Source organism: Fringilla coelebs (genome assembly GCF_963513975.1).
Source record: "Fringilla coelebs genome assembly, chromosome: 16".
Lineage (NCBI taxonomy): Eukaryota > Metazoa > Chordata > Aves > Passeriformes > Fringillidae > Fringilla > Fringilla coelebs.
The window spans coordinates 6,498,807-6,524,448 of NC_140042.1; the positions used below are offsets into that span (position 1 = coordinate 6,498,807).

General features: G+C 43.7%; 1 protein-coding gene across 1 annotated transcript; it reads left to right on the top strand.

The window, feature by feature from the left end:
• Positions 1-976: 976 nt before the first annotated feature.
• On the top strand, positions 977-10,557 carry TMEM130 (transmembrane protein 130; the record flags this gene model as incomplete). Its single annotated transcript, XM_084216745.1, has 8 exons — positions 977-1,037; positions 3,485-3,775; positions 5,218-5,386; positions 5,804-5,973; positions 6,623-6,707; positions 8,348-8,550; positions 9,532-9,644; positions 10,381-10,557. 8 exons carry the CDS (start codon positions 977-979, stop codon positions 10,555-10,557), a joined length of 1,269 nt encoding a protein of 422 aa, XP_084072871.1.
• Positions 10,558-25,642: the final 15,085 nt, after the last annotated feature.

A 25,642-nucleotide genomic window follows, 5' to 3' on the forward strand; every position in this document is an offset into this window, starting at 1 on the left:
GACGGAAGCGCCCGAGCTCAGTTCCGGCCGCCTCCTCCCGGTGCCGCCTCCCGCGCCTCTCCCCGGGCGGAGACGGGCGCGGCACCGCCCGCTCCCTTCCCGGCCCCGCGAGCCTCGCACGGCCCCGCCTTGACCCGCCCCGGCTGGGCGCTGCCAGAGGCCGCCGCCTGAGGCCAGCCCCGCCCGTCCCCGCGTCCCCGGAGGCTCCGCTGGCGCCGCGGCCGCCGGTAACAGCGGGCGAGGGGTTACCGGGGCAGAGGCGGCCGCGGCCGGTGCCTCCGGCCAGGGCACAGCCCACCCCGCCCCGCCGGTGCCCCGGGGGAGCGGCGGCACCACCGGAAGCGAAGCGCGCAGTGAAACTGATCCGCCACAAGAAATAGAACGGCGGCCCGGAGGGAGAAAGGGCTTCGAATGTTGAGTTTAAGAAAATAAAAAGAATAAAAGTGAACGAATTAAAACCAAAATGTACAAAACAAAAAAAGAAAAAACAAAATAAAACGACAAAAAAAGAACACTAGAAAACCACATTCCGGCGCTTTTGCTGTCGCTTCTCTCCAGCAGCGCACCCGTTACAGGCCGTTCGGAGCGCTGCGGGACCGGTAACAGCAGCCGAAGTGCCCCCGGCAGAGCCATCCCCGCGCCACCGCAGGAATACTTCATTTATATGTGCTTGCCGCAACCAAAGCGCGGCACAAACCCCTTCATGAGCGATCCGAGATGTCCCCACGCTCTCGGCAGATGGGAGGAATTTGTGGGTTTTATTGACTAGTTGTTTAACCCGCCGGCGGCTTTGCATCCCGGCGGCGCTGGCAGCGCGATCCCGCAGGAACTGCCCCCGGGAGAGGCGGGCTGGGCGCTGCCGCGGGGGAGCGTCCCGGGGGCGCGGACACGGGAGCCGCAGTGCCGCGGGGGCAGCGCGGCCCAGACCCGCTCCGCTTCGAGAGCCGGCCCAGCGCCCGTCCCCGCGGCCCCCAGCATGCGGTGGCTGTTCTGCGCGCTGCTGCTGCACCTCGGCCACGGTCGCTGCCCGGCCGCAGGTAAGGGGCCGCCGGTCTGCGCTGGCATCGCCGCCGGGGAGAGGGCGAGGGGTGCGGGGTGCTGGGGGCGAGGGCTCAGACCTCGGAGTGAGCTGCATCACTGGTGGGGGTGGTTCCCTGCCCGAGCCTGATAGATGTGACAAGGGATGGAAGCAGCTCTGGGCGCGCTCCCACCACCCCAGACTTTATTCTCAGGCACTGCAATCTTGGTGCCTGCAGTGGAGGTGGGGCATCCCTGGAAGCCGGGGTTCTGCTTTGCACTTCTGACCCAAAAGCTGCACTTCTGCTTCCCCCGCTGACCCCGCACCACAGGTCACAGGGCACCTGGGCAGCTGCAGTTCCTCGCTGTGGGACTCACAGGTCTCCATTCTGCAGAGAGAGGTCAGAAAGGCAGGAGAAATCCCTGAATTGGATGGAGAGTTTTGCTGCACTGGTTGCTCCCTGGGTGACCTTGGGTTAGCTGCTGAACCCAGCTGCTGCAGCTGTTGGGATGGTATGGCCCTGATTTGTAAAGCACCGTGATAACCTCCAAGGAGAAGTGCTAGATAAGCATGAGGTAGTCGGCTATTTTTTCCCTGAATTCTGCTGAAAGTAAGTGGAACATAGCCTGAATCTTCCAGAGACATGAAACCTCCCTCTGCCAGATTTCATCAAATCACAAGCATTTCTCTTTTAACTCAGAAAACTGGACTCAGGGCCATTTCTGGCGCTGTGAAATGGGAGCAGTGGAGTTCTTTCTCAGGCAGTAGTGTTACCGTTCTTTTCTCACAGTTCTTCTGCCTCCAGAATTGTTCAGTACCTGTGATCTGTAAAATAAAATGCAGGCACAAATACCATCTCTTTCATCCCAAGCTGATGGGTGCAGAAAAGCCAGCACAGGAGTTAGCTAGCCCCAGTGCTCCCCTCATATTAGAGGCCATGGATGAGTGAGAAATGCAGTTTCTAAAGGTCAGAGATTCAGGTCCCTGGTAGCAGTCTGGTGGCTGCTGAAAGAGAGGATAAGGAAAGGCACCTGCATTAGAACCTCCCAGCTCTGCTGCTCTGCCCAGCACTGCTGATGAGAGGAGAGCCAGGCAGAGCTCTGATACAGGGAAGGGAACATGCTCCATGTTAGAGGCAAGCAACCAGACCCTGCTCCCAGCTCTGTCCCAATTCACAGCTATTTTGCATTTCCTTTTGTTTTGGAGCTTGGGGGTTGGCTTTGTTGTTTAACACATGCACATTCTTTAATGCTTCTGCACTGCTATTTTTTGGGGAAAATTTAATGTATTCTTTCCACAAAACTCAACACTATCTATTGCAGTAGTTGCAAGATCTGAAGTAATTTGAGTAAACATGGCAGAGGAGATAATGGTGAGTCATTCAGAGCAGCAGAGCTGGCTCAGTATCACAGGTCCTGCACCTCTCATGCCTTGGTGTCTTGTAGAATCATGGCATAGTTTGGGTTGGAAGAGACCTTCAAAGGTCATCAATTTAACCCCCTGCTATGAGCAGAGACATTTTCAACTAGATCAGGTAGCTCAGAGCCCAGACCAATCTGACCTTGATTTCTTATACTGGGCAACCCATGCCAGTGTTTCACCACTCTCATTGTGAAACATCACCTCCCTCAACCTGCTGGCTGATTTTTATGCAGCCTCATATCTTTCTTGGGCGGACATTGTTGGCTCACCCACCAGTACTGCCAAGTTCTTCTCTATCACTTCATCCCCCAGCCTGTAATGAATACCAGGGGTTACGCCAATCCAGATGCAGCACCTTGCACTCAGTTGTTCAGCCCCATGAGGTTCCCATGGGCCCACTTTTTCAGCTTGTCCAGGTCCCTCTGGTCAGCAATTGATCTGCCACTGCAGCATGGTACATCTTTTATTTGCCTTAGGACTTCTGGTCCTTCCCTGGAAAAGGAAATTTAAGGTGGACCATAGCACAGAAAATGCTTCTGAGTTTTTTTTATGTTTACTTATGAGGAAAGTTAGATGAACTTTTCAACAGAGCTGGCAAAGGAATCTAGTGAATGAAATCTCACCTGAGTTTGAAAGTTTACATCTTTAGGGCAGAGATTAAAGCTAAGCCTCATCCAGTAGCTGAAAGTCTTGTGATCATGTTAGATCATTAGTGACAATGAACCTATAGCCAGCATCCAGCTCTGGGTGTAAAACCTCATCAAAGCTTTTGTGATGTTCTAGACTGAAGCTGTCTTCTGCTATGAACATTTCTAGAACCCAGTCTGTTTACTGCTATTTATTTGAACTCATATACACATGCAACAGTTTCTGTTCCAGATATTTAAACAGTAAAAAATTATGGTGGTAAATTCTTTGCTGGGGTAAGTGTAATTGTGAGTCATATAACTAGAGCTGACTAGTTCAAATGTATAAATAAATAAATGAAATTTAAAATTCCATACAAGAAGGTTTGGTTTACTCATTTTCTTCTGCTTTCCACAGAGTTGCCTAGCCTGGAAATAACCAACAATGGTCCTATCACAACGGGAGCTCAAGCTACTGTTCAAGCCAGGCTAAGAATGAAGAACAAAAATGTCACATCAAACTGGTATCACTTTAACTGGGTCTATGCTCCTCTGATTCTGATAGAGAAATCCGAGCAGCAGCTTAATTCCATAATTAATGTGACTGGTGAATTCCCTGGCACTTTCCCTGTGTCTGTCTGGGTGACTCACAAAAACTGTTGGTTGTGTCGGCCGATTGCAAGAAACGTCACCGTGCTCCAGATTACAGGTAAAATGGGTAAATGGCTTTACAGCCTGGACCTCTCCAGGAGCCCAGTGTGTATGCCTTTGCAGCATCAGGGAGAAAGCCAGTGTAAATATGGCTTCTGACAAGAGAGATTGATTTGTAGCCCTGTGGCTGAAGGTGGGTTTGGAGGGCATGGTGCGATCAGTACCATTACAGCCATGCTCTAGTCTCTCCAAACCCAGAAGAAAGTGTGGTGTTGCCCAAGTTTTCCTACCTCTGTCGCTTAGAGAAACTGAACTAGAAACCAGATGCTTCAGCAGCTGCAGTTCAGACATCAGTATGGGTCAGTGATGTCCAAACTCCTAGAACAATGCTTCTTCTACTGCCTCCCAGCATTTCTAGGCCTAAAGTTAGGATGACCATAAGCAGTGCCAATGTGCTGCTTTTCCCTGTTGCATGACACAGCAAATCCTAGGCCATCAGCACAGCAGAGCATTACATTTTCTTTTAAAGCTCTGTCCGAGTGTACTGAAATTGGATCTGAAATCATGGCTGCATTTCTAAATGTTGCTAAGTGCAAATTCAGTTTGCTGGGAATATTCATAACTATAAATATGCTTTTTTATGTACAAATTAACTACTGGTGTGCTATGGTTAACCAAATCTCTGATACAGGGATTGACAGCCCCATTCCAACAGTAATTGCAATTATTATTTGTGCATCACCAAAAAACCTACTAACCAGATTTAATGAATTGTTAACAGGATAAGAGTCTGTTACTGGTAATCAATAACCCATTAATTTTATAATGAGCTGGTGTCTCATCATATCTCTTTGTTTGTAGGTTAGAGAGGATTTTTTTTGATCAGTCCTTGCTACTCATTGTCCAGCAAAGAACCTCTCACAGATACAAACATTCCCCTCTTTCTATATTCACAATATATAGCACATCTGTTATTCATGGTAATCAAATCTTAATTTCTGTAGAAATAGCTAAAACTAAGGGGGGGGGGGGGGGGGGGGGAGAAGCTACATTAAAAAACCCCACAAAACAAACAAAAAACACCATCCCAGACATTATGAGTTTGTGCACTGGCCTGACTCTGAATCTAGATGCTTGATATTAACACCAGTTATTTTAAAATAAATAGTAAAAGTTTATATTGAGCTCAATCAGTCCAGGATTATTTCTCTTAGTTCTACTGGGTGTTTTATCATGACCCATTGTATAACCCTCAATAAATATTTTCATTTCATTGCCTCATTCACATGCATGACAACAGTGAGTAATAGATATAAAATACACTTAACCACTTGGACTGGGACACAGCAAGACTTACCCAGTACATCTGAAAGAATGTTTTGATACACAGAGCACGCTGTGGTAGCATGCTGTCATTCTTCTGTCATGTATGCTGCCATACATGCTGTCATTCTTCTGTCACATATGTTGTCATTCTTCTTTTCCCTTTTTCTTCTGCAGAATTTATCACAGGGAACCTCACCATAGCCCAGATAGAAGACAGCAGAGTTACCACACATGGTTCTAGCTCCTCCATGGACACAGTGACCCGGATTTCTTTCTCTCTTCATGACCCAAGTCATTACTTCAAGTCAGCATCATTTGTCTACAACTGGGATTTTGGAGATGGGTAGGTGTGGTTACTTTGTTTGCTTTAATGAGTATTAAGATGGCTCTGTTTCAGATGTTCATCTAGAGAAAAATCCCAATAAAATCAGTTAGCTAATAGTCTGCCTGCTATAAATGTTGTTTTCATAATTTACTTACTATTCCTATTCAATTTTGTAAATTCTTTTAGCATTCTCTTTAGTTTCCTTAATTAAAAATGAAGATATTTACTCTGAGTCTTGTACTAATTGTAGTTCTATAGGTAATACCACAGACATAAATCCTCGTTTATATGGACATAAAGTAGAATTAGAATCACAGCCACTGGAGCGTTGTCTGTAAAGAAAATATATTAGAGCTTGTCCCTTTTTAAACCAGAAATATGCATGCACTTAGTAAAAGGCAATTTTGATTCTAAATCTTTTCCTGTTGCACACAGGGTTTACCAGATTACCAAGGAACCCTTTGTCTACTGCAACTGCTCCTCCATGGGGAACCGCACAGTGCACCTGAAGGTCGTGGCTGAATGGGAGCAGATTGGAAGCATCATACACGAAAGAGAAATGATGCAGAAAACTGGTGATTTTACCACAGCTCTGGAGCTCTTCGGTAATTATGAAATATTGAACAAGCTGTGTATGTACAGATACAATCTAGTAAGTACAGATACAATCTAGCTTTGACATGGTAACACAACTTCAACATTGTTTCGTGTGCAAGGACTGGTCAACATCATTGCCAGAAGTGTTTCCACTGCAGAATTGACTACTTGCTCTTCTAGGGCAGAAAAATTGGTGGAAACAGATAAAATCTTCAGTTTCTTTTGAATCTACAGATAATTTTACTGTCTTTTGTAAAGGCTTTACATACAGTTCAAATAACAAACTATTTATGGTAACTTATGTGGATTTGTTTGTTTAATTTACACCAGCTATCCCTAAACAATAAATCAGTTAAATCAAACATTAGGAAAGTCTCATTGATTTGATCAGCCTCAGGAGTAAAGAAACACAGAATTAAAAATTTAAAGAATTAATAAAGTTGATTATACATATAAAAAGGAACTGGACAAAAAGTCAGGAAACTTACAACCTCTCTAGTGGTAGGTTTCCTTTCGGGGTGTGAGACAAATAGTATTATTTCTGTGACTGATGAAGCACCAGTCTGCAAGTCTGTGGAAATAAACCTTCACTGGGAAACCAGTAAGACTCAAGTTTACAACAGGAGTGTGACATGCTGGCTTTTCATTTTTTCTCAGATGCTGTTAAAAGTATTGACATAGTGGGCTCCAGAGAGACTCACGTAATGGAAAACTTGAATTTATCTCTTCACATCAATGGCACGTAAGTAGAAAACACAACTTCTTTCCTTAAAATTCCCTCTTTAAGTGTTTTTCCCCAGTGTTTCCTAAAAATAGTTAGTTGAACCCCACAGAACAATTATTAAAAACCAAAACCAAAACCACCTCCTTCCCCCCAAAAATACTGTTGGATATTGCATTTTCCTGCCTTGAAATGCCAGGAGCTCTAAGAGCCTCAAAGACCCTGCATCTTTACAGAAGAGAAGAATCCTCTTTTATAAAGCAAATACTATTTTTTTTAATCTTTATAAAGGGAATGTTAAAAGACAACTAGCCAGAGAAATAGTGGGGGGGAATACATCTGAAAACTTCTTTCTGAACTTTTCTCCTTCACCAATTTCCCTGATATTAAATTAAAATATATTCCTAGCCTTGTTGCATAACAGCAAAGCTTGACTGGCATAGGAGATTAATGGGTTTGGGGAGTGATTCTGGCAAAGTTCAGATTGCCACAAGATAAATAACACATGGAGGCCCCATGCAGCAAGGATCATAGAAAAATAGGAGAGTTGTGAGCACCTCAATCCTAGCACAAGCTCCCTCAAGTTGCAGCATTAGAGCACATTCGAGTTTTGCAGTGAACAGCACCCAAACAGAGTCATTTACCAAAGGCATAAACAGTCCCAACAGACAAAGCAGCATTCAGAAAGTAGAAGGCATATTGGCAGGAATGGGAGCTGGAGATGGCATCCCAGTAAAGGTGATCAGCCAAAAACTATGACAGGCAAACCTGAGATCACTAAGAGCAGGCTTAGTGACCTCCTAGTCACAGGACTGGGGCTGATGCAAGAGGAGTTTAAGATAGATAGTGACAAAGAGATGGGTTGTCAAAAACAAAGCTAGAAAATGAGATAAACACATAAACCTCATGCTTTCTTTAGCAAAGAATGTTGTAATGAGATAAGAAACAAAAAACTAATATAATAGGGTAAAGAAAATCTCTGTCTGTTGTCAGAATCAAAGTCTATAGTGCATAAGGTGAGTTCAAGCAGAATCAGTTGAAACAGGGGTCTGAAAAGGTAAATAAAAGGATTCAATCAGATGTGGTGAGAAGCCACATGGCCTTAAAGTGCACTAAATTGCTTGATAGCAAATAAAAACCCTTTTGTTATTGTAAGGGAATGCTGTGATCCTTGAAATTTACTTACATTTTCCAGCTATTAGTCCTTTGTTCAGAGCTCATCTTCTATTCTTTCCAGTTTCATGTGCAGGATGTTTTAATTAAAACAGTCTTGGGTGTGCTTCAGTGATGCTGACAGTGATCTCTGTGTGAAAAGGACAAAGAAAAAACTACCTTCCTTTGGAAGTGCAGGAAAAAAGATTCCTTTTATCTTTATTGAAGAAGTACTATGGTGTTTTCTACATGCAGTGGCCCACTGATGACCCTCGCAGGTATTCAGCTCTCAGCTGAAAGACCTGTCTTTATAGAAGCATCACAAAGAACTTTTTCATTTGGCACATGCTATAAACCAAACAGTGCAGTTGATAATTTCTTTATTTGTATTTAAATTAACTTCATTAGTTTCAAAATTATTCCGCTATTTTAACCAAGCTCTTTGGTGAAATTTTTGCAGAGTTTTCACCTTTTTTTTTAATTTTCCCTTTTTGCTCTTGTCGTTTCAGCCCACCACTGGCATTATGCTGGCTTATAAAATCCGAGTGCATTCCACTTGAAGGTGACAAATGCCATCTGGTGGAGATCAGTGGCTCCTGCTACAACCTCAGCCACACCTTCAGGGACGCGGGGCAGTACTGCCTCAGTGTCAGGGTGGAGAACGGCGTGACAATGCTGCAGACGTACCACGGGATCAAAGTGCGGCCAGCAGGTGAGGGACAGGGAGTCTGAGCAGCACGGAGAGTCCCAAACAGGTTAGGGACAAGCATGGGTTAACCAGCCTGCAGATGATGTTTCAGGAATTTGGTGTAGATTCCTAAAACAAGAGGAATAAAAAGGAAAATGAGAATTTATAATGTGCCTGCTGTAATTGCTCCGAGCTTCCTGTGTTCTGCTGAACTCTTAGTCCCAAGAGTGTCTTGAAACTACTAAGTACACTGGGAAGGCTGTATTACTTAAATGAAATATTTTTCAGTTTAAATAGTCCAGCTTTTGTATTAGAGAGGATAACCAGGAAACTGTGTGTGTCTGTAACACTATCTTAATTAAACAGTCTCAATTCTTATTGCTTAGCTTAGTTATGGAATTTTGAGGGTAGATTTTTCTAGGCTTCCATTTTGTTACAAGTCTCTGTCCCTCCTGCCAGTGACCCCAGCTGGCTCCCCCATGCATGGTCACACATGGCCCACCTGGGAGAGGGGTTAGGTGGTCAGCTGAAGAGGATGGGGCACAGCCAGGCTGTGACACAGAGTGGTCACACCATGTCACTGTGAGCCAGCTGTGTACAGACGGCTCACTGCAGAAGGCGCTGGTGTGCATGCAGGGCTGAATCCTCTGTGCTGGAGGCTCTTGGCTGCTGTGGAGGTGAGAGTTCTTCCCATCCTCTAGGAACCCTCTTGGGTACCACAAACACCCTGGGAAGTCAGGGGCTAACATGTAACTGGGTGGAGGTTTTTAGGCTCTTCTATGCAAAAGAGAGCATAAAGGGAAAGACTATGACAAACCTCACTCCCACTCCTGAGATTTCAGAAAAATCTGGAGTGATGGGGGCTGAAAAGTTTATTCCTTCTTACAGACATTCCATCTTTTTTCTAAAAATACCCCTAACATTTCTTCATTGTTTCCTTCTCACTGTTGCCTTTTTCTGGGGTATTTTGTCATTACAGAAATGTGTCCTTGTGCTTTTTCCTAGGAATCCACCCAGCTTTCTTTGTCCTGCTCTGCACTGCTCTGGTTTCAGTGATGCTGATACTGGTGCTGTACACAACTTTTCGAAGTCACACAACACAAAAAGATCTCGTGGAGGTATTCAGTTACTCTTACTTTGAGCTGGGATAGTAATTAGGTAGCTTTCAGCCATGAAAGGTATCTGATATGAAAGGTTCTTTAATCCCCAGACAGAGAGGGAGGGAGAATTTCCCTGGTAATTATGATCTGTTCCACAAAAAAAAGCCCAGCAGTGTAGGCAAATGAAGAAACAGCCATGTTTCTGCTTTGGTGCAGAGAACTCTGAATTGCCAGAATAACAATGGGCAGTTTTTTAATATTCTCAAGCATCCATTCCAGAGGATCTGCCTCAGAGTAGTTACATGAAAGAAAGCAAGGAGACAGGATAGTGAAAGCAAGAGGATACAGGATAATGAAAAAGGAGGGGTATGTTACCTAAAGCAGCCCTAAATTGTTACCTACCCCTTGTATGTGGCCTTCATCTCCCCAGCTCCCTGCCATCTCTAATATACTTTCACTTGCTACAAAAGGTGTTTTTGCAATAAGCATGAGTTCTTAAATCAAAAGTAGAATTCATGGTGCTTTGGAAAGTACCTAATACCCTTTACAATGTGCCACAATATAAATTATATACCTCTAGAGACACTGTCTATAAGCCATGTGCACAGCAGGTATAAATCAGAAGTCTATTTGAAGTTAGTGACTGAGTGAAAATGGTTGAGGACCAAGTGCCATTTGCAGCCCAATGTGCTCTTGCTGGACTTGAGCCAGTGGGAACTGAACTAAAAATTATCTTTTGGTGCTCCTTTCCCAGGTAGCTGACTTTGACTTTTCTCCACTGTCTGATGAACACCGGTCTAATCATTCCAAGTCAGGCTGTGGCCCAGTATGTTGCAGATCATGTTTTCTTCAACCATCAAAAGAAGCTGCCTGGGAGAGTCATGAACTTCTAAATTCACTTTACAAGCCAGTCAAAATGTACACACTGTGAAAAACACAAATGCACTTTGGTTGCACTAACTTTCTCACTTAGGCTAAGTCAAAAGCCTGGTGCTGCATGAATGGTTTGGTTTTGCCAATGCAATTAGGTTCACCACTTTAATTCCAACACTTGAGTACTTCATTTTCTGAACTTAAAAAGAACAAGAAACACAGTAAAAGTAGCTTTATATTTTTAACTTATACGGGTGTGTACATTTACAGCTGTAAATGCAGCATTTTATTCTTATGAAAGATTGTTTTATGTGCAGATTTGCTAAATTCACTACCTCTTGTAATTTCTCTGTTCCTCCTGTTCTCTGTTCCAAAGAAGAAAATGCCTAAGACAAACATACCTCCTTTCCTGTGTACAACAACATTACTGGAAATGAAAGTCACCCAAAATACAGTTGAATGTGTATTTCTTTTATCAAGGAGCTGACGTGTCCATGTTGAAAGCTGAGGAGGTGTTTCCAATGAACCAGACTACCTAATTTATGTTGTCCTTTTTCCTGTCTTAAAAGACCCCTTTTTAAGCTAATGGGCTTTTGTCAGACTGCAGTGGTAGGGACATAGACACCTGCTAGCAGTATTTTGGTCCTGAATAAACCTCCACATGTCCACCACTTTCTAAAATAGAATTCCACTCTAACCCATATAACTAGTTGGGTTTTTTTTAGGCTATTCATGCTTCTTTTATACCTCATATTGCTCCCCAATTAGCCATCAAAGATCCTCTTCCAAAAAATGCAACAACTAGTAGCTAATCAATGTTCAAGGCTGTATAAACTCCATGCCTGCTGCAGACTATCATCTACTATCAGCTTCCTGCTCAGCCAGGCTTTACCACTGACATTTCAGAGTACCCTGGAGGCTTTTAAACAGAAGTGCCTTTGTGTCCACTTCTTTTTTTAAATGTGACACACCCTCCCCACCTCTATTTAAAGCATATGGGTATTGTGGGCTTAAGGTTTTTCATAGTATCACAAATGATTAGAGGATAATTGTCTGAATGTGAGGGGATTTACCACGAGGTTTCTGTGGTACTCATCTCACATGTTCAACTTCTATGCTTCCTCAGAGGAGCCCAGAGCTTCAGTGCTTCTGTGAAAGAAATGACATGACCCTTAATTAACTTGATACATTTAAAATAAAATAGGATCATGTAAGATAACAAATCCTATAAACCCAAGTTTTTGTCAAAAGGTCCCTTTCCAAAGCAGAGCTTCTTTCAGCTTTTCTTCCTGAGAAATGGTATTTCTAAGTAAGCTCAATTGAGAGTGGTGTTCTTTGTATTCTTTCTCAGTGCTCTGGTATCAAACTCTTATCTTCAGCCATATTCAGTTACTGCTAAGAATGTGCCTCTCTTTAGCAAAGAAGCTACTGTGCCTGAGAGCTTCAGATTAATTGTTTATTCCTGAGATCCCAGCCCTCTGAGCCACTGCCAAAGGCAGTGACTTGTTCTGGGATGTCAGTGTAGTTTGTAAATGGCTACATGGTCCTTGGGCCGCGGAAAGAAGAGATTTCTGATATGCAAAATGCAGCTCAGAGTGACAGAGTCCTGAGGCTGCACAGGGCTTTCTGCAGCCAGAATTTAGTTTGGGCTTCTTTTATTACATTTGTGAAAGACATGTGGCCCTTGCTGTGGTAACACACCTAAAGACAACCCATTGACACCTTAATGGATGTGTAAAAAGCCCTTTCTTCTCCATATTGTGCTGCTAGCAAAGACAATATTTGTGAGAGCAGACTCAGTTATAGATACGTGAAACTGGAATCCTTTGGGTTTGAAACAGGTCATTTGAAAGGAATTAGACTTATGCTTGGCCCCATTTTGAATTAATACCCAGGTGATCCAAAGGGTGTCATGGGGAGCTAGGCCATGAACTTTGCTCCTTTTTGCATTTGTGTTCTCCTCTATATGTCCAAGCCAAGATACCACTGATCATGCCAAACCTGGCAGAGTAGGCATTAACCCCCACCAACAAAGGGGGAGCTAGAGATACAGAAGACAGACCTAAGAAAATCCCCAATTTCCTATTGAGAAAAACAGAGCAAATGTCCTTCAGAAGAACATTGGCTCTTACTCTCTGCCCAGAGTGAAGAAAGAATGGCAAATGAATTAAATTATTCAGGAGGGTAGAAAAGATAAAGTGCTGCAAAGTAGAAAGTCAACACTATCATATACTGGAAGACACTTCTTCTACAGCAGAAAAGAATAGAGGTTAGAAAGAAAGACATCTCTGGCAAAAAATAAGCAGTGGAGAAAGTACACTTAAAAGGGTATGTCAAGAAGCAAATTAACCAAGAAAATTTAAACAGCCTTAGCAAATTGAAATATAAGTATGAGAAATATTCACATGAATATGTTCTTGAATCCAATATGAAACTGCTTCCTGCACAAAAGACTGATCTGTGGGTTTGATAAATGCATCTGAAATTGAAGACAAAAAGTAATTGAGCAGTTCAGGATATAGCAATGAGATTAGTGGGACGTAGCAAGGATCAGAAGGAGGATTCATTTTGTTAACCTTAGAAATCAATGACCTGAGAAAGGAATGTGCAGCACAAGGATCAAACTCACTGACTCAAAACAAGAGTCCAGTGAGTGCAAAGCCAAAGAACCATTAAATTCAGGTGATAAGCAAGAGTGTGGGCAGATAAAAAATGTTTGCAATGAGAACTTTTTACAAGGAAATGCATTTGAGCACAGAAAGGTTCTGGAAATGCACAGTAGGAAAACACACAGCAAAGCAAAAGAACTTCTGCTACTCTGTAATTTGTCATATAAACAATAGTGTTGGTTTGTGCAGTAATTGTAAGGACAAATCAGCCTTTTATCTTAAAAGCAGAGCATAAGGCTCCGTGGCTGAATGGGTCAAGGCTGAATTTTGTCTTTCCTCTCTGGAAAGGAGATTACACAGCCCAAGCTGTGACCACAGTTTGAAGACACGAGGCCTCTGTAGCGTTTGCTGGGTGCTGTAGGAACAGAAGTCTTCTCAGCAAAAGGAAGGTGAAGAACTTCACATTTAAATGCTCAGCTTTATTATTAGATAATCAGCCAACACTTCACCTTGATTTTTGTGCCAGTTTCCGTGGAAACTGAAATGCCATCCTGCAGCTGTCACAAAATTGCTCAGATCCTGCAGATCTCAGCTTTGACAGCACACCGTGCACTACAAATGTGATTTTTAAATTGCAGCCACGAAATTGGGGAACACAGAAATTTCAGAAACTTCTTTCAGAGCTGGGTATATGCATCACCAGCATGTGTAATTCCTACAGCAGTGTGCACAAAGAGAGTAGTCACAGCAGATCATGGAATCGTGAAATCATAGGATGGCCTGGGTTGGAAGGGACCTTAAAGATCATTTTGTTCCACACCCTTGCCATGATTGCACGAGACCAGGTTGCTACAAGTCCCATCCCACCTGGCCTTGAGCATTTCCAGGGATGGGGCATCCACAACTCTGGGCCTGAGTCAGGGCCTCAACACCCTCACAGCAAACAACTCTTTTCTGGTGTTTAATTTAAACCTCCTCTCTGTCAGTTTGAAGCCATTCTGCCTTGTCCTGTCACTACATGTTCTTGTAAAAAGTTCTCTCCACCTTTCTTGTCATCTCCCTTCAGGCAGGGGAATCAGGTCAGCCCAAAGCCTTCCCTTTTCCAGGCTGAACAATCCCAGTTCTCTCAGCCTTCCCTCACAGCTGGGTTGCTCCATTCCTCTGATCACCCTGGTGATCTCTGGACTCATCCAACAGCTCCAGGTCCTTCCTGTGCTGTGCTGGGGGCAGCTCTGCAGGTGGGGTCTCACCTGAGGGGTGCAGAATCCCCTGCCCCTACTGCAGTTGTACAACTGTCACAAGTACAGGAGCAAACCGTACTACAGCACTAGAGAAAAGATCCACCCAGCCAAATAATTTCCTAATGCATTTACTCACAGCAGTCTTGGGAGGCAGAGAAGTGATATTATCACTGTTCACAGGAGGCAGAAGGGAGCCATGCAGAGATACGGAGCTGGCTCGAGCACAAGCAGCTGCAAATACCTGCATAAAATTAGAGACTAAAAAGATTATGCCCATCTACCAAATCCTTGTCCTTCTGTCGGAAATTATATAACTTTTCTAATTTTTAATTAATGGCTTCAATTAATTTAAAGGAATTGCTTTTATTTAATCATAACCAGTGTATTAATTATAAGCAATGTGTTAAATCACTTTTAGCCAAAATTTAGCATGACCAGGTATTGGGGGAATACAGCTTGGGAAAATTACAGAAACTTAAAGTTTTGCTAAGCTAACTTTGATATGCTTCAATGAGCAAGGCCTGGGAGAGAGTATTGCTGTAATTGGATACAAGAAGTGAAGAATTTATGGACTACAAAGATATTTTTCAGGAACCAGAAGGTAAAGAAGAAGATAACAAAGACTCTGTATATTTGTGTTGGAAAATTCTTGCTAGAGGAAAAAGAAACTAAAAAGACTAAAAATATGAATCAGCAGGAACAGTGAGAAATCCATAACCAAGAGAGGACAGAACGCTAATTAAAGAACAGATTGTGTGATTTGGAATCAGTGAATATTAATCTCTTTGTTTGCTAAAAATATACAAACAGGTGAAGAAGTTTCGTACCAGCATCTTGCGTGGAGGCCGGATAATTTTGTTGGACACACACACACGCACACACACAGCCCTCTTGAGCAAGAACAAAGCAACACCTTCCTCGCTGGCACTAGAAGGTGTCAGAGGGTTTCCGCACCCCGGAGGGTTTAAAAAGGCGCCGTTAGAGTTCATTTCCCCGGCGGGCCCGGGGCTTTGCTGCGGCCCGCGGAGCGAGGGCGGCTCCGGGCCCAGGCCGTGCCCCGCTGCGCACGCGCGGGCCGGCAGGGGGCGCCCGCCGCGCGGGGATCGCCCTCAGCCGCGCCATGGCCGCCGCGCGGGACGCGGGACGGGCTGAGGGGCGGCCGCCGTCCCCAAAAACAGCGGCGACAGCGCAGCCCTGAGGCCACACTCGGGGTCATCGCTGTGCCAAAATGCTGTCCTGTCCTGCGCAAGGCTTGTGTCGCTCGCTGGGAGGCGATGGATGGCTGGCTGGATGGACGGACTGAGCATGTTGCACGCTCTCAGAGAGGATTTTCTCTACTTCGCTCCGTGCACCTGAGTGCCCCGTCCCACCATCCCTCAGCGGGACACACTGCACGATTCGGAACTGAGGGACAAGGTCCATCCTGTGAGCAGCAGCAGCAGCTTCACTCTCATGGAGGAGAGCAGCTGTGAATTCTAGAACCAGTCATGTTGGGAGCAAGATCCTCAGGTCACAGGGTTCCCGCAGCACCTCCAAGGTCACCGGTGAGGCACATCCCGGGTGCCGCATTCACACGTCCTTTAAAGCCCTCCAGGGATGGGGCCTGCCTTCCTGGGCAGCCTGTTCCAGGGCTTCACAACCTTTTGGTGAAGAAATTTTTCCTAATATCCAATTAAAACCTTTTTTTGGTGCAACTTGAGGCCATTTCCTCTTGTCCCCCCATTTTTCATTTGGAGAAGTAGTGATGTTAGTGGAGTTTCAATCTACAACGGCTTAAATTAAGGAAAAACATGAAAGCAGCCCACAGAATAAAACACAGCTGAGTGTAAACATTCATGGAAATCACCTGAAGGTGCCCATGGCTTCAGTGGAAAGTCTCAGAAACAGGGAAGCAGAAGGAGTAACAAAAAGGCACGTTCTGCTTTAATAACTCCGTAAGACTGGTCCTTTGTGGTAATATAAATTAGGACTTTGTCATTTAAGGAATCTTTTCAGGCATAATTAAGATACAAAATGAGAATAGACCACAGCAATAAAAGTTCTTTTATCTGATCAAAAGCACGCACTTAATAGCAAAAAGATTAATATTATGCTGTAGGTTTTTAATGTCTTTTCAGTCGCCTGTCCTTAATCTATTCTTCTTTCATTATATGCAAAGTACTTACAATATTTTGAATAAAATCAAAAAGGAAAAAATAATCTAAAAATCCAAATGCACTTGCTAATTAAATAGCAATGCCCTTACTTCCATTCAGGCAATCTCGATAAATTACAGTCTTCCCATACTAATTAACTTCAAATTTAATGGATTTCTCTCACCACCACAAGCTATGTAACAAAACACAACATGCTCAACTTTACAAAAACAAGTCAATATTGAAACTGGTTGCTTGATTCTGCTCCAGCAGAGCACTCAAGCACGTGTGTCAGTGCAAACACAGGAGGAGCAGCTCCCTGTGGTGGTGGAAAGTGCCCGATGGAAAGGTGGGCAGCAGAAGAGCCAGTGCTCAGGACCACATTGTGCATGTGCAGCAAGCTCCTGCACTGCAGAGCTCATGCCTAACACAAAAAAGCACTTTTTAGCCACTATCAGGTTTTTCCCACCCTCAGTGAATTCACTTGATTTGTGTGGGTCACAGGGGACTGGTTTATGACAGACAGCATGGCCTGTTCTCTGCCATCCCAGACAAGTGCCCCATGCAGGAACACTGCAGCCACAAACGTGGATTGAGCTGCACTTCTGAACTGAACCTCATCAACACAGAACAGCTGCTGGGCGGCTCTCTATTTGCATGTTAGACTGGTTTTTTTGTATTTAGTTAGACCATTAAAGTAAGATATTTCTGTTACTAAATTATCTGCTTATTGGGGAGATCATAAAGATTACCAGAAAGTAAGTTTGAGTTAAAACATTGTGAAAATGTGAGAGCAGTCACCCAAGACAGTATCAGAAAATGAATGTCAGCCCCTGATCCTGGGGAAGAGAGATGGGTCGGTATAATCTCCCTGAGCCACACTTGGAGGGAAACAGCTTGAGTTTTGAATCTGAAATTACTCCAGGTAGCTCTGCTTGTGGAATTTTGAGTTCTTTGAGTGATTTTTTTCCTTTTTAATGGCAGTAGGATATCAATGCTCTATCCTGTCAAACAACTGCAAGATTCCACTTATGCATAAAATTATTCATACTCTGTAAATGAGTGGTTCATATCACAGGTCCACCTCCACAGCAGAAGTGAGGCATCCATTTCCCAGAGATACCTCAGATAGGCCCTGCATTCTGAACAATTCCCAAGACCAATCCAGACCACACAGCTTGGATGGGGAGGGGGGGAAACTTTCACAGCAAGTTGATTTGCAAATAACCATTATTTTACTCAGGTAGTGTTATCTTCTCTGTTCTGATCTTTCCTCCTCTTTGCCTTGTTAGTAAGTAGTGGGGAAAACCTGCTTGCGGACAGGAAGATACCATATAATTAAAGGTAAAGTATTCTATTTAATTCTGTAAGAAAAACATCCATTTTCCTAATACAGTGTGTGAAATGGTAAAAATCAGGTAAGCAGTGCATACATTTTTTATTAACATGAGGACCCTGAACTATTACTAATGAAGTACAGAAAGAAAAGACAGGACTCAGTAGGAAAATACCATCCATTAAATGTCTCCCTAGGGATCAAATGACACTTACAATTGAAAGACATTAACTACCTCCTACATTTCAATTGGTTACCAGCAGGATGCCTATTTGTAGAGATTTGTGCTGCCTGTACTCTGTTAGTGTTAGATGCCACATTAATATTTTCTGACCTTTGCAGTAGATATTGTCCCTTTTTTTCACAGACCAGCAGCCTGATTTTACCTTTTCAAACCGTTGATCCTGTCAAAGAATGAGCATAAGAGCAATTCTGTGAGTGTGCAGGGGTCTGTGGAAACCAGTAGACCTGCTGAACATGTTCTGAATGTTTTCTGATACACGTTACCCTTTACAACAAGACTTCCCAGGCTCTTTTTGTAAAAGCATACCTGCCTTTTACTAAATGCCTATCACCAAAGATCAAAAGGCTTTTGAAATATTTCCCCTAAGAAAAGCGAAAAATAAGAACTTAGAAATTCATTCATTTCAAAACTGATTAATCAAAGGCAGCTCTTTGATCAGTAAAGGAAGTCCTCAGTTCCAAAACAATGAGCACTTTAATAGGGAGCGATTGCACCTCTCTGGGTGTGTTGTCCTTGAGGCATGTGTTGGGCTCTCATGGGTGTCACCACCAGGACAACAAGGCACATCATTTTTTCACCTGAAAACTCAACACCTCCTTCCCATGCCTCTAAATCTGTTGCTGCCATTTAGCCTCACAGTATGTGGTAATGTTTGCATTAGAGTTCCCTGTGGTTTTATTTACATCTATATATATGTGTGTATGTGTGTATAGATACACATGTCCAAGCATATACATGTATTCCTGCAGTATCTACTGCCATTCAGATGAGAAATGTGTGGTGATTTCTTCCTGCAGTGGATTTTATGTGACTCCTATAAAAAAATAAAATAAAAACAAAAGTGTAGTCACAAATAGAAGAGATTAAGCAGCAATGTCAGGGTCTGAGAGGAGAGATTGCAGATCCCACATCCACAGATGTTTGCAGCTGCTGACAGTGCTGTGATTTAAGGAGCTGTTCTCCCATGTCACTGCAGGACAGGCAAACTTCGGTCACAAATAGTCATCAAGAGATCCTACCCTTAGAGCCTATTTTTGATCAAATGGAGGCTGTTCAGTACTTGCCATGCCCATTGCAGAGGTGGCCACAGTTGGGTGACAGGTGAACTGAAACTGTCCTCTAGAGTACAGAACTCTTCAGGACAGAAGGGACAATGAGGACACTCAACAGCCACACTAAACCATCAGGAGTTCACCCTTTGCACACTGCTCATTAGGAGTTACTACAGGATGATGAATTGCCAATGACTTTGGGGAGGGTCATGGGGCCATAGGAAAGCAGTGGATATATGTTATTAACATATATGCTGTATGATACTGTTATTAACAGCCAGCATGCTACTGGTTTTCGCACCACAGACAGGACACAAATGGGCACATTATGTAAAAGTGAAATAATTCCTGGGGACTGACTGTCATGTAAGGTGAAACAACTCCCAAAGCAAGCTTTTAAATTAAAAAAAAATAAAAAGAAGAAGAAACAAAATGCTGCAGTATAGGGACATTAAAAAGGGACTTGCTGACCAGAAAGAGATGTAAGAAGGCATTGCATCCTTCAGGGAAATATCAAAGTGAGGCTAAAAGCATTATAAGTACGAGGCAATTCTACAACTTTGGAATTTTCTGGGTAACATCTGTGCTTCTGTAAAACATTCATACTCTTGAGAGTCAGTGAGGAACACAATGATAATCAAGGCCTGTGTACAACATTTCAGGAAATGTGGGTGGGTGCCACTGTTCACTGGCAGTGACACAGAACCTAATCACCCTCTGGAAGGGACAAAGCCAATGCGCAGCAGGAGGGGTGTGAACTCACAGCTCATCTGCTCCTCTCCTTCTTCACGTAGATGCTCCTCCATGCGAGGTGCTGCTGGCACCTGCCCCTGCGCTGGATCTGCCACGCTGAGCAGCCCATGAGAGCATTCCCTAAGTCACATCAGCATTCCCCTGGGAGCAGCTCACACCCTCCACACGGCCACTTTTGCCACCTCTGCTGATGTTGCCTGACCAACAGTGTCCGTGCTCAGGCAAACCCCTTCGGGCAGCAAAGAGGAAGGGGCAGCAGCCTCTGGCACAGCAGCACTGAGGAACTCCTGCATCTGTAGCATCTTCTGTGTGCTCAGCTGAACCTGCAGAGGGCCATCTGTCCAGGGCCTCACTGCACCTTCTGAGTGAAGTCAGCTGCTTCACACAGAGGAATTCAGGGCGTTAGCTGATGTGCTCTCAGTTCACACCCTGGTTACTCGTTACTAATTGTTTACAAGAGCTTTGAGTCAACTTTTCTGTTTTCTTCCCTCTCTTGCTAGAACAGGAAATCTACTATCAGTAATTCAGGCAATAGCATCTCCTGGACAAAATGAACATACAGATGCCCCCCTGCAAACCCCAGATGAGCGGCCACCTGTTTATTACAGTAACACATTCCAGTGTTTGAGCCAGCAGAGATACTTGAAAGAAAACAGGGCTGAGCAGGCCTGTTAGATTCAGTCAATAAATGTACAGCAGGTTTGTCATTTTACAGACCTGCATCTCCTGTTACGTCACAGACTCTTTGGGAGACTTGAAATACCAAATCCCAGGTTAGTATATGAAGATCCTACTCCCCTGTGGTCAGCTCTGGTTAACATCAGCTAAAAAGCCTAAAAAATATTCAATCCCAAATGTTCAGCTCTTAGAGGATCACAGAGGGTAATTCAGGTTGGAGGGCAGCCCAGGAAATCTCCATGTGCAACCTGCTGCTCAAAGCAGTGCCAGCCCGAGGTCAGACCAGGTGGCTCAGAGCTTTGTCCAGTCAGGTCCTGAAAGCTTCCAAGAATGGAAACTTCACAGCCCTGCTAGCAGCCTGCTCTACTGCTTGAGCATCATCCTGGGGAAAACAGTTTTCCTTACACGCAGTGTGAATCTCTCTTGTGCACTTTATGCCTGCTGTCTCTCATTCTTCCACCAATTTCAGTGAAGAGTCTGGCTCTGCCTTTTGGAGCCTTTACTGTTACAGGGCTTTTTATTCCCACATGAAAACTTTGTATTGATCCTTATTGAATTTCATATGGCTCCTGCTGGCCTTTCAGCCCATCAAGATCCCTCTGAATGGCTGCTCTGCCATCAAGCTACAGACAGATAGCACCTGGAAATTGGTGTCACCTGAAAACTTGGCAAAAGCATGCTCCATCCCCTCCTCCAGGTCACTGGGAAAGGTCACAAACAGGACAGGTCCCAGGACAGATACCAGAGTGTCACACTTGGTATAGGCTTATGAGTGTGCCTGGGATCAACAAGCTAAGCTATCTGGTTCTTTGAGTTCTCTGCCCATCTGTCGAGCTCTCTGTCCATCCAGAATGTAATATCCTACACTACCCAGACTGTCTAGGAGACTGATGAAAGCCTTGCTGAAGTCAAGGTAAATGACAGGCTTCTCACCCACCCACAAATGCTGTTGGTTCATCACTGAAGGCAATCAGGTCAGGCAGGCCTGCTTCCTCAACCTGTGCTGACTGCTCCTGATCCCCTTCTCCTCCTTGTGTCCCAGGAATCACAGTGGAAAATACAAATATCACTGGAAATTCCCATTCAACACCAACCATGGCTTGGCTGGTGCCAGAGAGAGCCCTCTTCTAGCTGAGCAGGACCTACCAGCTAATACAGCTCAGCCATAAGGTGTGAGGGAACACTTCCATCAGAGTCAGACTTGGAAATAGTTCACAATTAACATGAAAGCTTAGCATACTGTTTAAGGCAATGAGTGCATTTAATCAACTACTTCTAGAAGAGACATACAAAATCATTTTTTGGAAAACTTCTTTCTACCCTAGAAATTGCTGTTTCTTACACAACAACCCAAATTTTGATGTATGCTGTGGCTGTTTCATAGTGCTGTATAATTTTTAAAACAGATGGGGCTTATTTAGTTCCAAAGCTCTTGAGTATGTTGGTTTTAAATACAAATCTGGAAAATTTCCACCTAATTTGTGCTTCAAATTTTTGCCTGATTTCACAGCAGCTGGATATGTTTCCCTAACTCATGTACTCTCTGAACACGGCCTGTACCTGCATATGCACATTGATCTTCAAGACAGATACAGAGCCATGGAATGCAAATGTTTTCTCAGTGTACATGTGGGACAACATTACTACTTTCATGAGATTTTACTTGAGTTTCTAAGGCAGGCATGGCATTAAGGATTCACATTCACTCCTTTATCTATGCAGCACATAGCACACTTGTGAAACTGTTGTGGAATTTTCTGAGAATTTACTTTCTTATTTTAAACAAGACAATTTTTTACATTCCTTTAACATTATAACCAAGTGCCTTTGTACCATCTGTCGACTTACTCACATGGAGCCATAAAAGCACTCTAAGATAATCTAATATACTTTTTATATGCTGGTGAGTGCCACAATTTAAAGAATTTCTAATTCAGATATGACATGGCTACTAATCAGTGCTCAGTATCAGAGGACAAATAAGTATTTTCTCTTTCCAATGATATACAACACTGCAACATTTCAAAAAATACAACATATAAGTTACCAACCCAGCACTGAATCTTACAAGTCATGAAGTTTTGGAGCATGACACTGCATTGTTCAGATGTGGGAAAGCCTGCAGAGCCAAAGCCACAACAGTTTAAATGTGATATATTTTTTAGCCTAGAAATGCTGGGGATATATGTGGCAATATATTTTTTAAAATTGCTTCCTTTCTCTTGAAAGGGGAGAAAGATTGTTAGGTTTTATTGTGGCACAGAGAGAATCACATCAGCTCTGAGAGGAAATAACGCTGCAATCAAAGAGCCTTCAAGAGTGCATCAAGGATCCAGGAAGGTGCACTGAAACAACTCCTCACCTTCCCTCCATGGATTCAAGGAGGATGAGCTCTGGTGCTCTGCAAGAGTCAGAGACACTGTGAGGGGAGGGAGGAAAACAAGGATCCCCAAATTCCAACACCTTGAATTCAGTTCACCTGAGAACCCTCAAAACATTCTGAAAGCGGAAATACTGATAGCTGCTGTTGACATTATCCTCCTCTCTCTAATACCTGAATACAGCATTTAATGTCACAGCCTGGAAGATGAATGTCACATAGACCATCTGACAAGAAAACAAAACAAAAAAAGGGGCTTTGTTTTAGTGGATTAAGAGGAAGGTGCACACAATAAAGCATTTTTATCTTTTATCACAAAATTGTGTCAATATTGCGTGGACATTTTCAGAAGTCCAGAGAGCAGCTACAGTCATGGGCAGTTCTGAAAGCCAACAAACCCTACCTCTGCTTTGGAAAGTTGTCTTTCTATTTTCCTGCTTATCAAGATGTCTTTTATGAAATAAACAACCCAGAAGTGCAAAATTTCACTTACTTTGAATGCATCTTTGCAGTTCTTTGTCCTTTTCGGACTTTTATAACAAGTCATTAAAAATGTCAGAGTACCATGCTAGCTGTACAATCTCAGATATTTGGAAGTGCTGCAGATCTGCCAGTAACTTAGGGCAAGCAGCAAAGATGGTCTTAGAATGCAAAGCTCTAGAGACATACATTAAACATATATGTGGATCATATGATAAGAGGCATCTTCCACTTGTCTCTGACTACACCATAAGCACTGCAGATGAACTCTCCCAGTCTCTGTTCCAATATTCTAAATAACACAGATTTTTCAGCAATATCCAGGAATATGAATTTCCAGTTTTGTGTACACTCTGTGCAAGGTCTCCAATAACAGCACCTCAGGGGCCATACTCTTGTCCTTGGAAAACTCAGCTATGCTCCTACCTCAGAAACCTGTGGGAGGGATAGATCCAGACACTGCAGATGGAAGTGGCAGCTAAGTAAAGCATTTCACTTCTAAACCTACCTCACTGCACAGGAAACTCCTGCATAGACAATCCTTAGTCATCATTGTTTAAACCCAAGTCAAGGATTTTCATACACTTCCTCCTCACTCCTTCATGTACATTTTATTTCAAAGCCCCAGACAACATTCACAGGTATGGCACATAGTCACACAATTGTAGTCACACAATTTCTAAATAGTCTAAATGATGTTTCAGACAAAGATTTTTCAGACCTCACACTGATGTCAAAGGACTCCACGGACAGGAGACTGGAGGTAAACCAGGGATGGGAAAGGGGATAAAGCTGGTATTTTGAACAGTGTGCTGCAGGGCTGGTGCAGGAACCATGGCAGCTTGAGAGGCACATGAGTCAACAAGTAATGGTCCCAACCATCCAATTCCTTTATCCATCCTCTCGTGTGAGCCAGGTACCTCAATGTGTTTACTCACCAAGGACAAGATACAGTGATGAGCTGGATCAGCAGCATGTTGACTTATGATTGGAAACATCTCCCATTTGTACCAGGTTTCTGCTAAGACATTTAGTGTCCAATTTGCAAAAATATATGTGCATACTTAAAGACTATCCCTGACAGCCTGCCAGCTCTTGTGCTGAGGAATGCAATCCAGAAATCCAGAGCTGCTAGGCTCTGTGTGGCTTGCATGCTCACTCACTCTCATACAAAAAAATGAATAGAATTCTCTTCAGAATAGAAGGTTCCTACTGAAAGTTAATATGTTATGGAAACCTGCCATGCCTCCTAAGGGTGCTGCCTTGTGGAAAGCCACAGCCTAGATCTGTATGTGACCAGGTCATGTCCTGCAGGCATGTGTGCACCACATCCAAGGGCTGTGGATGTTGCTGCCCTGGAGGAGAGCCCTGCCCGTTTCTCAGTCCATGTAAAAGCACTGGGCCCTGGGGCTCTGTGTGCTGAAGGATGTGCCTGTGTTATTTGAGCTCCTAGAGAAACCCCAGCAGTTCAAACATGGGAGTGTGTTTTATCTTTGTGTTAGGGTGCTGACACTGGGCTGGGGCATAATAACCGACCTTACACTAGACAGGATAGGCAATAAGGCAGATGAACATTGAGTAAATAGGGACAGGCTGCAAAGCCCTCCCTCATTTGTTATTAGGAAGCCTTGCACACTCCATACTTTAAACAAAGGTGAGTTTTTCCACTGTTTGAAACCAGTCATTAAGATGCTCCTCCACCCTAAATCTCTGCCTATTACCAATACACCACAGACTTCTGTGTTCAGGCTTGAAATGGCATGAGCTCTGCATGCCTTCTCACTGCTGCGCTCCAGGGGGTACCTGAGAAGTGTGTCCTCACAGGGTTTTCAGCCCAGGTTTGAAGACCCTACGACATTCAAATGGATGAGAGGCTTCAGAGAAGTGTTTGAACTTCAGGCTACTCCTCTGAACTGCACTCAGATGTCAGCCCCTGAGGAGTCGAGCCATCATTTTTTGAACCTTAGTAACTAGAGCTTAAGGGAAATAGCTATAGATTTTATTCATCAGGGACATTCTGCCATGTGGAGCAATGCTCTCTGCATTCATTTCTTTCTTTTGCAAGGTTTCAGTATTGCACATTATTTAGGCATCAGACCTGAACACAAATAATTATACAATAAAAAGCGGTGACTCAACAGGTTATTGCCACAATTACTCCTCCATCCCCACTGTGTGCAGAGTTAGCTTGGTTGCTTACACTCCAGAGATGAAGGTAGTCCCATTCCTAACCAC